This window comes from Bubalus bubalis, chromosome 16 (genome assembly GCF_019923935.1).
Source record: "Bubalus bubalis isolate 160015118507 breed Murrah chromosome 16, NDDB_SH_1, whole genome shotgun sequence".
NCBI lineage: Eukaryota > Metazoa > Chordata > Mammalia > Artiodactyla > Bovidae > Bubalus > Bubalus bubalis.
In genome coordinates this window covers 76,758,012-76,772,355 of record NC_059172.1, presented here as the reverse complement: position 1 = coordinate 76,772,355, position 14,344 = coordinate 76,758,012, and the positions used below count along the sequence as shown (strand labels likewise).

The 14,344-nt window shown below is 39.1% G+C and overlaps 1 protein-coding gene across 1 annotated transcript in view; it reads right to left on the bottom strand.

Moving 5' to 3' along the window:
• The window catches only part of CNTN5 (contactin 5), a 1,686,091-nt gene that overhangs the window by 10,246 nt on the left and 1,661,501 nt on the right, over positions 1–14,344 (bottom strand). The window contains exons 22-23 of the mRNA XM_025266987.3: positions 14,095–14,281; positions 13,542–13,654 (exon numbers count right to left, since the gene is read on the bottom strand). Coding sequence (XP_025122772.3) covers positions 13,542–13,654; positions 14,095–14,281 — 300 coding nt within the window. The remainder of the gene's footprint in view (positions 1–13,541; positions 13,655–14,094; positions 14,282–14,344) is intronic.

Here is a 14,344-nt window from a genome sequence, read left to right as displayed (position 1 = left end):
TAAACTAAGGTTGTAGAGATTACACAATTTATGCAAGATTATATGTTCAGTTGTGAAAGTAATTGCATTAGAAGATTAGTAATCTGACGATCAGTTCAGAGGTGTTTCACTGTATCATTCTGTTTCTACTCATTTGCCCCCCAGTAAACTTATTTGTGTGTGCATAATAGTCAAGTAGCAGCTATGAAGATTTTAAATGCATTTTTATTCAGTTTCATTGTTTTTGTGGTTTTTCATAATTGTCAGTATTATAATTTCTTTGTGTAATGAAGAGAACCATGATTTGGTAGTCATACAGACCTGTATTCAAAACAACCTCCTACAAAATAAAACAAAAAGCAATTTCCTACACATTTCAGTCTGAGAAAATTTGGGCAAGTTGATAACCTTTTTAAATTTCAAGTGCCTATACTGTAAAGAAAAACACATGTAAAAATGTCCAGCACAGGATCTGGTAAGCTTAAAGAGAAAGTGACTTCTTCTGTTGCTATTATTGTTCATTGTCAGTGGTCAGTATTTACATCATAAAAGATTAACTGCATTGGAAAACTAGAAAAAATTATAATAGATTTTGCTTATTAAAAATGTGCTTGAACTTGACTAACCTACATACAAGAGAAAAAAAAAATTAAATGTAAGTTTCACATATTGAAGCCTGCTTGTACTTAATCCTCCTTTTTACATTCTGGTAACATATGCTCCCTCTATTTTACTTCCTTTGTCTTTCAAGGATTTGAGTTTACTTCTGGTCATGGGAGAGAAGTAAATTCTCTGTAAAAGTATATAACATGTGCAATAATTCTATCTATTGAAATCCTTAGAAGGAAGGATGCCATAACTTCAACATAGTTGGGAAATGAAAAAAAAAATCACGGAATATTTCACTGGGTATCTCATGTAGGACAGGCACAGTGATATACACTGGAAATTTAGAGAATAAGAACACCTGGTTCTGCTCTCATGGAACTTACAGTGGAGACAAACAATGCAATCAAGTGTTCTGTGTACTGCAATAGGAAACATTTTATGCTATAACCATGTACAGAGCAGTACAGATTTGGGAATCAGAAGCTCTTCTTGGAGGATGCCTATAGCAGGTTTTTTTTGGCTTTGAAAAAATGACAATTGTATCAGAATTTATGATTCTCATTTGACTGTAGTACCATAAAGAATTAGAATTCTGTTCATCTACATTAGATAATTAGAAAGCAAATTTATGGCAACAAAATAGTATGTAAATTGGTGAGGATTGGCAGGGGAGTAACTATTTTAGAGGACATTGTTATTATGGTTCAATAAATTACAATTCTTATGACAATGAAAAATGCAACCAGTAATGCATATCTAATGTTGCTGTAAAATTCAGAGTTGAAGAAAAATTTGTGGATCAGTTGAGATTTAAGAACAAAAGGTAAGGGCAGGAAATATCAGTTAATGGCAGCAAAAGGAGTTTGAGATTAAATGTGGCTTTTATCAATATATCCAGGGAGATGTAGTGCTATGAGAGAGTAAGTAGGTATAATAAATGAAAAGATACATTAATTTAATGAATGGTTAGTCTTAGGTGATTTAGAGAATATTCATTCATTGTAAAATCCTGATTTAGAAAAGATGAATACAAATGACAAATATGAGATGGTTAAGGAATTATCAAGACATGTCAGAAACAGTTATTGACAATAACAAGACCAGGGAGTACTTTGAGAACCTGGACATTTATAGATTGACTGTTACAATAATGACTATCTCCAGACATAAAGAAAAGTGTCTATTTTCAAGACTATTCTCAAATTCTACTTAAAAACCTGAGAACAGTGGGTTAGCCAAAGAGATGATTCTAAACAAACAATAACGCAATACTGCTATTCTCAAAGGCATGATCTGGTATTGGCTAATCTGTACATCTTATGGTAAAAGTAATGTTGTAAGTCTAAAAATATAGCAGAATAAATTTTTGCTAGTTTTTCCCACAAGTGCCATTGGAAGGATGGATCTTATTAAACAAAAGGGCTATCCACCAGTACTTCCCAGGTGGTACAGTGGTAAAGAATCTGCCTGCCAATGCAGGAGACACAAGAGACACAAGGTTTGATCTCTGAGTAGGGAAGATCCCCTGAGTTAGGAAATGGCAAACTGCTCCAGTATTCTTGCCTGGAAAATTCCATGGACAGAGGAACCTGGCAGGCTATAGTTCATGGGGTCGCAACGAGTTGGACACAACTGAGTGACTGAGAACACATATACAGTCGCCAGCTGAGCATCTTGAGGACAATTGCTCTTCACAATAGTGAGTGATGAATCCAAAGTCCCAGTGGCTGTGGGTGGGTGAGGAGGAATCAGTGAGACAGTAGAATCTGGGTGAAAAGAAGGTGGGAGCACAAGTACCAGTGAGAAGCCCTGCTGTAAGATGACTCCAAGGAACTTTAAGAACTGGATTTCCTGTTGGCAATTTCATATGTGTGTTTGCATGTTGTGCCTTTCAGTCTAATATCCCCCACTGACATTTCCATAAGTCTTCTTTGTATATGTTATTCAGTTCAGTTCAGTTGCTCCATTGTGTCTAACTCTTTCCGATCCCATGAAACGCAGCACACCAGGCCTCCCTGTCCATCACCAACTCCTGGAGTATACTCAAACTCATGTCCATTGACTCGGTGATGCCATCCAACCATCTCATCCTCTGTCGTCCCCTTCTCCTCCTGCCTTCGATCTTTCCCAGCATCAGGGTCTTTTCAAATGAGTCAACTCTTCGCATCAGGTGGCCAAAGTATTGGAGTTTCAGCTTCAACATCAGTCCTTCCAATGAACACCCAGGACTGATCTCTTTTAGGATGGATTGGTTGGATCTCCTTGCAGCCCAAGGGACTCTCAAGAGTCTTCTCCAACACCACAGTTCAAAAGGATCAATTCTTCGGTGCTCAGCTTTCTTTACAGTCCAACTCTCACATCCATACATGACTACTGGAAAAACCATTGCCTTGATTAGACGGACCTTTGTTGACAAAGTAGTCTCTGATTTTTAATATGCTGTCTAGGTTGGTCATAACTTTCCTTCCAAGGAGCAAACATCTTTTAATTTCATGGCTGCAATCACCATCTGCAGTGATTTTGGAGCCCAAAAGAATAAAGTCTAACACTGTTTCCACTGTTTCCCCATCTATTTCCCATGAAATGATGGGATCAGATTCCATGATCTTAGTTTTCTGAATGTTGAGCTTTAAGCCAACTTATTCACTCTCTTCTTTCACTTTCATCAAAAGACTTTTTAGTTCCTCTTCACTTTCTGCCATAAGGGTGGTGTCATCTGCATATCTGAGGTTATTGATATTTCTCCCAGCAATCTTGATTCCAGCTTATGCTTCCTCCAGCCCAGGGTTTCTCATGATGTTCTCTGCATATAAGTTAAAAAAGCAGGGTGACAATATACAGCCTTGCCGTATTCCTTTTCCTATTTGGAACCATCTATTGTTCTGTGTCCAGTTCCTACTTTTGCTTCCTGACTGGTACACAGGTTTCTCAAGAGACAGATCAGATGGTCTTGTATTCCCATTTCTTTCAGAATTTTCCAGTTTATTGTGATCCACACAAAAACTTTGGCATAGTCAATAAAGTAGAAATAGATGTTTTTGTGGAACTCTCTTGCTTTTTTGATGATCCAACACATGTTGGCAATTTGATCTCTGGTTCCTCTGCCCTTTCTATATCCAGCTTGAATATCTGGAAGTTCATGGTTCACGTATTGCTGAAGCCTAGCCTGGCTTGGAGAATTTTGAGCATTACTTTACTAGCATGTGAGATGAGTGCAATTTATGGTAGTTTGAACATTCTTTGGCATTGCCTTTCTTTGGGATGGGAATGAAAACTGAACTTTTCCAGTTCTGTGGCCACTATTGAGTTTTCCAAATTTGCTCACATATTGAGTGCAGCACTTTCACAGCATCATCTCTTAGGATTTGAAATAGCTGAACTGGAATTCCATCACCTCAACTAGCTTTGTTCATAGTGATGCTTCCTAAGGCCCACTTGACTTCACATTCCAGGATGTCTGTCTCCAGGTGAGTGATCACACCATCCTGATTATCTGGGTCATTAAGGTCTTTTCTTCTACAGGTCTTCTGTGTATTCTTCCCACCTCTTCTTAATATCTTCTGCTTCTGTTAGGTCCATATCATTTCTGTCCTTTATTGTGCCCATCTTTGCATGAAATGTTCCCTTGGTATTTCTAATTTTCTTGAAGAGATCTCTAGTCTTTCCCATTCTATTGTTTTCCTCTATTTCTTTGCATTGATCTCTGAGGAAGGCTTTCTTATCTCTCCTTCCTGTTCTTTGGAACTCTGCCTTCAAATGGGTATATCTTTCCTTTTCTCCTTTGCTTTTCGCTTCTCTTCTTTTCACAGCTATTTGTAAGGCCTCCTCAGACAGCAATTTTGCTTTTTTGCATTTCTTTTTCTTGAGGATTGTCTTGATCCCTGTCTCCTGTAAAATGTCAGAAACCTCCGTCCATAGTTCATCAGGCACTCTGTCTATCAGATCTAGTCCCTTAAATTTATTTCTCACTTCTACTGTATAATCATAAGGGATTTGATTTAGGTTATACCTGAATGGTCTAGTGGTTTTCCCCACTTTCTTCTATTTAAGTCTGAATTTAGCAGCAAGGGGTTCATGATCTGAGCCACAGTCAGGTCTTGTTTTTTTCCTGACTCTATAGAGCTTCTCCATCTTTAGCTTTAAAGAATATAATCAGTCTGATTTCAGTGTTGGCCATCTCGTGATGTCAATGTGTAGAGTCTTCTCTTGTGTTGTTGGAAGAGAGTGTTTGCTATGACCAGTTTGCTATGACTAGGGTGTTTGCTATGACCATATATGTATGTTATATATACTGGAGAAGGCAATGGCACCCCACTCCAGTACTCTTGCCTGGAAAATCCCATGGACGGAGGAGCCTGGTAGGCTGCAGTCCATGGGGTCGCTAAGAGTCGGACACGACTGAGCGACTTCACTTTCACTTTTCACTTTCATGTATTGGAGGAGGAAATGGCAGCCCACTCCAGTGTTCTTTCCTGGAGAATCCCATGGACAGAGGAGCCTGGTGGGCTGCCGTCTATGGGGTCACACAGAGTCAGACACAACTGAAGCGACTTAGCAGCAGCAGCATATATATACAGACACATATATATACACACACATTATATGTCACGTTATATATACATGGTATACATATATACATCTTCACGTTATACAAACCATTTCTGTCTTAATTTTTAAAATATGATGAAAAACATGTAAGCATAATCAAATATAGAAATAATTGTATAAACTATTATGTATGAGTCACTTTAACTTGTGGGGATCACAGTAAAGGGCTGGATCTCATATTTGCAGTGAATATAAGATAAAAGAACAGCTGTAAAATACAGGAAGCTCTCCTGGACGAGGGCATGACAATCCACTCCAGTATTCTTGCATGGAGAATCCCATGGACAGAGGAGCCTGGAGGACTAGAGTCCATAAGGTAACAAAGAGTCTGATGCAACTGAAGTGACTTAGCATGCATGCAGGATATAGTCAATCAAGGAGACTAGCATGGCCATAGACCCTAAGCTCCCTGAAAAACTGGAGAAATATATGGATGGGCTTCACATTCTATAGGCTGTGGAATATATTTTCAATACAAGTGTACCTATATCTCAGGAGTCTGGCAGGCTCTAACAGGTAGCTAAATGGAATAAACAAATGAAAATTCCTATGTATTGGTGGATCATATAATAACTATAAATGGCAGAAAGCAGAGGTAAAGGGGAAGAGGTACAGTGAAATGTTAGTTGTTCAGACATGTCCGACTTTTTACAACCCCATGGACTGTAGCCCACCAGGCTTCTCTGTTCATGGAATTCTCCAGGCGCAAATACTGGAGTGGGTAGCCCACCTATTCCCCTCTCTAGGGGATAGAATCTTGGTCTCCTGCATTACAGGTGGATCATTTACCATCTGAGCCACCAGGAAAGGCCCTATATGGTGAAAGGGTTGTATATTGGGAAAGGATATTTCCAGTGTAGATTGAAAAATGAGATCTTGTTTTCTTGGCATGTAGCCTGAAGCCCTTATACTGAATTTCTCCTGAATGCACATGTCTTTTCTGAGTGGACAGAAGTTTCTCTTGGTGGAGAGAGGGATAAGTGCTCTAGGGAAAGCATAGGCCTTGGGTATTTAGCCTTTATTTTCTCTTTCACTTAAGTTTAAATCTGTACAAGGAGAATATGGTAAGTATAAGATGACTGTTCTACTTGATAATTTGAGAAGTTTCTTTCACAGCATAAAGAAAAAAAAAAACCACTCCCAAGATCATTAAGGAGAATTATGGCTGAATACAAAAGCAGAGAATATATCAATATCTGAGAAAAGAAGAGAAGCTAAAAGCAATGGAGAAAAGGAAAGATATACCCATTTGAATGCAGAGAATAGCAAGGAGAGATAAGAAAGCCTTCCTAAGTGAACAATGCAAATAAATAGAGGAAAGCAATAGAATGCGAGAGACTAGAGATCTCTTCAAGAAAATTAGTGATACCAAGGGAACATTTCATGCAAGGATGGGCTCAATAAAGGACAGAAATGGTATCTTCTCAACCTAACAGAAGCAGAAGATATTAAGTAGCAATGGTAAGAGTAAGCAGAAGAACTATACAAAAAAGATCTTCATGACCCAGATAATCAAGATGGTGTGATCACTCACCTAGAATGTGAAGTCAAGTGGGCCTTAGGAAGCATCACTACAAACAAAGCTAGTGGAGGTGATGGAATTCCAGCTGAGCTATCTCAAATCCTAAAAGATGATGCTGTGAAAGTGTTGTACTCAATACGCGAGCAAATTTGGAAAACTCAGCAGTGGCCACAGGACTGGAAAAAGTCAGTTTTCATTCCAATCCCAAAGAAAGGCAATGCCAAAGAATGTTCAAACTACCACAATTGCACTCATTTCACATGCTAGAAAGTAATGCTCAAAATTCTCCAAGCCAGGCTTCAGCAATACGTGAACCATGAAATTCCAGATGTTCAAGCAAGATCTAGAAAAAGTAGAGGAACCAGAGATCAAATTGCCAACATCTTCTGGATCATTGAAAATGCAAGAGTTCCAGAAAAACATCTCTTTCTGCTTTATTGACTTGCCAAAGCCTTTGACTGTGTAGATCACAACAAACTTTGGAAAATTCTTCAAGAGATGGGAATACCAGAACACCTTACCTGCCTCCTGAGAAATGTGTATGCAGGTCAAGAAGCAACGGTTAGAACCAGACATGAAATAACAAACTGGTTCCAAATTGGGAAAGGAATACATCAAGGCTGTATATTCTCAGCCTGCTTATTTAACGTATATGCAGAATATATCATGTGAAATGCCAGGCTGGAAGAAGCACAACTGGAATCAAGTTTGCTGGGAGAATTATCAATAACCTCAGATATGCAGATACACCACCCTTATGGCAGAAAGTGAAGAGGAAGGAAAGAATCTCTTGATGAAAGTGAAAGAGGAGTATAAAAGAACTGGTTTAAAACTCAACATTCAAAAAGCTAAGTTCATGGCATCTGGTCCCACCACTTCATGGCAAGTAGATGGGGAAACAATGAAAACAGTGAGACTGCAGCCATGAAATTAAAAGATGCTTCCTCCTTTGAATAAAAGCTAGGCAAACCCTGGCAGCATATTAGAAAGCAGAGACTTTACTTTGCCAACAAAAGTTTCCCCAATCAGAGCTATGGTCTTTCCAGTAGTCATGTATGGAGTTGAGAGTTGGACTATAAAGAAAGCTGTGCACTGAATAATTGATGCTTTTGAACTGTGGTAGTGGAGAAGACTCTTGAGAGTCTCTTGGACTGCAAGGAGATCCAGCCTGTCCATCCTAAAGGAGATCAGTCCTGAATATTCATTGGAAGCACTGGTGCTGAAGCTGAAGCTCCAATACTTTGGCCACCTGATGGGAAGAAATGACTAATTGGAAAAGACCCTGATGCTGGAAAAGATTGAAGGCAGGAGAAGGGGATGACAGAGCACAAGATATTTGGATGGCATCACCGACTTGATGGGCATGAATTTGAGCAAGCCCCGGGAATTGGTGATGGACAGGGAAGCCTGGTGTGCTGCAGTCCATGGGGTTATAAAGAGTCGGACATGACTGAGCGACTGAACTGAACTGATACTTTAGTCCAGAGTTATGTTGTTGTTTTTGGAAGTGCCAGTAACAGATGCAACATGTGTTAAAGATACTAAGTATTCCAGATCCAGATCCCAAACTAGTGGAGTTATAAAAACAAAGTTTTTTTTTTCATTTGAAAATACTTATTTGGGAAAAAGTAAGTTACATTAAGAAATTTCTTTGAATTTTTTTCCAGTTTTCTGACAACTGATATGCAATATATTAAGGAAACATGGATTTGATTCTGAATTGGGAACTGTAAAATGAATCACATATTAATTAACCTGAAGAAGTGATGAATACGCTAAATAAACTCCCACATTTGACTCAACTTTTTATATGGAAAGCTATCTTGTTTGAGGATAAATAACTTGTAGCCATGTCTACAAAAGACAATTATTTTTCAGCATTTTTCTGGTTCTTCATGCTTCTATTACTCTTACTTATTAATAGAAGTTGTGATGTTTTGAAAGTATTACTATTAAATCTAGATTTCTTAAACAAAATCCCAAGAAGTCCAAGTTCTCTTGGACAATCTCAAAGAACAGTGAGAAATTTCACTAAATAGGTAATGCTTAATGTTTATTTGAATAAATTCAATGTTAATGTGTTGCCTATGACACAATTATAAATAGTTCAATTCCATCCTTCTCTCACTATATTCTTGCTCACTTTGAGGTCCCTGATAAGTTTTGTGATGGGGAGACTGATTTTTTTTCTTTCTCTTAACACATTTGAATGATATTTTGCATATCATTGTGTATTTCTCTGGTAATATCTTGTCCTTATGTATGTTGCTGACACCTCAATCTCTGAAATCAAATAGGGAAGTAAGATCCATGCTTTCTTAGAAAATGGACTGATCTAACCCCAAACTCTTGCTGCTTTATCTTACTATTTTATGTGTTTTTTTTTTTTTTTTTTTTTTTTTTGGTGCACTGGGTTTTTGTTGCTGCCTGCAGGCTCTCTCTGGTTGTGGTGAGCAGGGGCTACTCTCTAGCTGCTGAGCATGGGCTCTAGATCATATAGGCTTGAGTAGTTGTGGCTCATGGGCTTAGCTGTGCAACAGCATGTAGAATCCTGCAGACCAAGGATTGAACCGGTGTCACCTCCCAACCACTGGACTCACCAGGGAAGTCCATGATCTAAATTGTTGAGAATAAATTGCACCTAGTATATACTACCTTAACTATGAAAAAGCAGAGTTCAGTGGATCACTTATGGATCAAGTCTATGGAACAAGTCCATTTTCCCTCATATTTATCACTTATCAATCATTTTCAAAATCTTGAAATTACTAGAAGAGGATTTCCCCTTAACTCATCCACCTTAAGCTAGACTTGATGCAAAAGATAAAATACACCATCTCTGCACTTTAAACTTCATGCACTGACCCCTACTTCTAGTTTCCAGGCTCAAATTTGCATACCATGTATATTTCTAGTGATCTCTTTTGCTTGTAAAAGCAAAGTAATTGGTCAAGATAAAAAGTGAAAATAAATTTGCCTTCCTTTTGATATTGTGATTAATTGTGGAAGTTCTCTCTTACTTTGATTAACAGGAAGTCCTCTACCACAAATTTTCCAAGAATTCTAAGAGGCGAACTCAGTCTTAATAGGTCTGAATCTTTACAACCCCATGGACTGTAGCCTGCTAGACTCCTCTGTCCGTGGGGTTTCCCAGGCAAGAATCCTGGGGTGGGTAGCCATTCCCTCCTTCAGAGGATCTTCCCAACTCAGGCAATGAACCAAGGTCTCCTGCATTGCAGGCATACTCCTTATTGTCTGAGCCACCAGGGAAGCCTCTTATTAGGTCATTTCCCTGGTGGCTCAGACGGTAAAGCGTCTGCCTACAATGCGGGAGACCTGGGTTCAATCCCTGGGTTGGGAAGATCTCCTGGAGAAGGAAATGGCAACCAACTCCAGTATTCTTGCCTGCAAAATCCCATGGATGGAGGAGCCTGGTATGCTACAGTCCATGGGTCACAAAGAGTCGGACACGACTGAGTGACTTCATTACCTCAGATTAACTCATGGGAAGAGAAATGATTAGTGTGTTGACATGTCCCTAGTTTTGTTAATCTATTGCAACTGCTACATACTATGTTTAAGAAGAGGGCTCACTATTACATTGGTGCCATTTTTGGTCTGGTGGTAGTTTCCTGGGGATGTAATAGGAATCAAATGGCAACCCACTCCAGGATTCTTGCCTATGAAATCCCATTGACAGAGGTGCCTGGTGGGCTATAGTCCAGGGAGTTGCAAAGAGTCAGATGTGACTGACAACAGATAACAGTTGATTTTCAATACTATATCAGTTTTAGATGTACAAAATAGGGATTCCATATTTTGGCTTCTTTGCTGGTGGCTCAGATATGGTAAAGAGTCTGCCTGTAATGTGGGAGACCCAGATTTGACCCCTGGGTTGGGAAGGTCCCCTGGAGAAGAGAATGACAACCCACTCCAGTATTCTTGCCTGGAGAATTCCATTCCTGGTGGGCTGCAATCCATGGGTTTGTAAAGTGTCAGACAGGACTGACCAACTAACACTTCACTTCAGCAGGAATCAAATATTCTCCCTCTGAGTATCATACTGTCCACTCCATATTTGTGTGAACCTCCCTCCAGATGGTATGGATGTTTTAGCTGCATGTAGATCCTTGCCTAGGCAGCTCTTGTATAGTTCTTTTCCAAGTCATGCTCTGAAAAGGAAGATCCAATCTTGTGTTCCCTAGGTTCCATCCCATTAGTTTATATTCATGGCTACTGTTGCATTTAGCTTATATTCACATTCCTATTCCATTGTGCCTATGTCAATAGGAGCTTTCATGCCTAGTCACTTGCCCTGTGAAAACCAGACCTTTGTAGGGGAACCCAGGCTCTACCTCAGTCGTCAGTATGAAGTTCCGTTCCCTCAAGGGGCCCTTTGCATCATTCCTGCCAGTAGGTCTTCCACTGGGAATTAGCCCATCTATCAGAAGATCTAATAAGGTAGACTATTTGTTACCATCAGGCTCCTTTCTTAGAAACTAGATTTTCCTTCTTGGGGACATAAGGAGGATAGACCATTTCAAGGAATAAAAAAAAAAAAAAAAAAGCTCTGTCAACGTGTGCCTACTTGGCACTATTTCCACAACTAAGATGGACAACATTAGAGATTCTTCCTGCAACAAAGTATTCCAAGGGGTTTTGCACTGTTTTCATAGAGATGGAACTGGCAGGCAACTTTTAAAGATCAAATTCTTCTGCTAAAATATTAAAAAGTTCTACCTACTGGGTAAAATTCCTCCAATAACAATAAGAAAAATAGTAGCTATTTTTTTTAGTGAGCACTTTCTATATACTAAACATTTTACACAAATTGTCTTATTTAATCCTTAATAAATCCTCTATGATACTATTTTTGCATTTAAAAATATTGATCTCTTTATTTTTTTTATTTGGGTATATCAGATCTTAGCTGCAGTACACAGAATCTTCCTGTGGGATCTTCTCATTGCAGCAGACGGACTCCATTTGTTGCTCTTGGGCTCAGTAGTTGGTGCAGCACACAGGCTTTGTTGTTCCATGGCAGGTGGGATCTTAGTTTTATGACTTGGGATTACACCCACCACCCCTTCATGGCAAGGTGATTCTTAACCACTGAATCACCAAAGAAATCCCCTATATTTGCTTTTTTTTTTTTTTAAGTTAAAATGAAACTCAGTTTAAGCAACTAGTTCAAAGTTATAGAACTGGGATTTGAACTGGTGTCTGTCTTACTTAAGGGGCAGTTCTCTTTCCCCACTCCACATAACAAATGGGAAGGCCATGCTAGGGAAATACACACCTGATAATATACACTTGTGACTAACTGCATAAAATACCTCTAGTTGGGTCAAAATTAATGTTTTCATCCTTCCTAGAAGCACTGAGCATAAAGAGATGAATAAGACAGAGGATTTGCCTTCAATCATGTATAGTCTGGGCAGGGAGACAGCGACATATAAGGAGGGTGAGCAGTCTTGTGATAGAAGGGACAAACGTGGGCAAGGATGAGGGTCATCTCACCGGGAGCCCTATGACCAGCTTCATGTTTTCTCCAGGTTGTGTGGTGCTTCTTTTCTTCCCTGAGAGTTGCCCAAAGCCAAATGGCTTTTCCAGGCAGTCATATGCTTTCATCTACCATCTATTTTCCTCTCCAGTTTGAGAGACTGCTTGCCACACTTTTAATAAGATCAGGTTGTTTCTTGGTGATCCATCACCATTTCTGACCATATTGTTACCCTTAATCATTGAAGGATCTACTTGCCTTAGACTACAAGGTGTGAAGACGAGGGAAAGAGTGTGAAAAGAAGAGGACTAGGTAAGGATACAGAGAGAATGGCTCACCTGTTCTCCCCCAAAGATCAAATTCAATGTCCCTGAGGATTAGGACAGATTTGAGAGAGTGTTTAGTGTGAGGGTGTTTATGATCCATAATAATTCTAGTCTGTAAGAAGTACTACAGTTTGTACCTGAACATATTCTTCTTGGGAATTATTTAACTTAAAAACGTATTTCATTTATAACTATTTCAGATTTTAGCTTCAGAATTTTGGCCCTTTGTATATCAAATACTGTGTTACCATCTCAGATAATTGAACAGCCACCTAAATAATGCTTTTCAGTCTAAAGATAATCATTGAAATATTTAAAAATTCTGTTATAAATAATAACCATTAATGATTCTGTATGAGTTTAAGAAATAGAATCCAATATTATGGAAGAAGAATTTGAAGTTCAGCTAATTCAATACCTAGATCACATATTATTTAAAATCAGAGACAAAGTTGTTCTAAACATTTTTATATTTTCAGATCTCTTGCTGGCACATAGCAGGATGACTTATGTGAAATGTTGCATCTATTTTGGAGCCAGCTGTCTCTCGCCATGGTCTCTCTCATATCCCCTGTGCTGACCCTAGCATTTTTTTCTTTTTGTGTTTCTTTGCTAATGGAAAGTCTTTCTACTCAAACTAAGTGGTCCAGTCTTTTCCATCTGCCAGGACAGTTTGTCTTTGGGGAGAGAATGCCAAGGCTCTCTGTCAAAGTTATGCTTGTCCTGACAGTGCCTCATGGAACCATCTTCACCCTGTGTTCAAATTGTTGTCTTTTCTACCCATTCTCTTCCTATGCCTTGTGTAGCTGAAACTGATTTTGATTGCCTTGACTTCCCCAGTGTATGAAGGCAGTTTCTAGAATATAGGTAGAACAATGTTTGAGGGGAAAAAAACAGCTATGTTAATAGATCTTTTCATGCCTTTTTAATTGCACATCCCCACAATGCAATTTTTGAGATGCATGTCTATCCAACAGAGTGAACACACACTGACCTTGTAGCCCATGACTTCAGACTCGTTGGCTAATGGTCTGACGGGGTCCCAGCCCAGAGAAAGCTGAGAGCCCTGTTGCTCCCACCTGAGGTTGTTAGGTGCTTGACTGGGGGCTGCAAAATGAAAAGAAAAGTGAGTGCAAGAGATATCTTAAATACCTTTATTCACTTAAATTCTTGTGAGTATTTCAATCTTTTTTTGTGTTCAGTAGTTGGCTGGCACCATAGGCTTCCTTCCAGTGAGAATCAGATAAAGAGGGTTTTGCTCCAGTATCATTTTAATAGCTACTCTGCTGAGCTTTTGAACCCAAATCCTTTTATCTCCATTCTGTGTCAAAAATCGCTTAGCCTTGTTGCACAGGAAGATAACCTTTATCTACTGTGAATGCAAAATTTTCTGAGCTAGTTTTAGAATTCAGATCTAAGCATTGAAGCGAGACTAGGAATTAAAACTCCTCTTCAACTCGTTTTATTATGTACCTCATGTGGCTTTCAGAAATGTTAAAAGATGTTTCTCTTTTGTCTGAGACAAACACAAAGCCCAGGTCACTTACGGGATTTCTTGGTGGCTGCACTCACTTCACTGCTGGGTGGCCCATATCCAGCTCCATTATAAGCCCTCACTGTGAAGTGATATAATGTATTTCCTTCTAACCCTGTCAGGATGATGGATGACTCATTCCCCCTCGTTTTGATGGTTTCTGCTGCATCTTCTTGTTCCATGTCTTTCCGATAACCAATCTGTCAACAAATTATCACATGAAGGATTAATTTTAAAGTTTCCCCCCTTGAACTTTTTTTTTA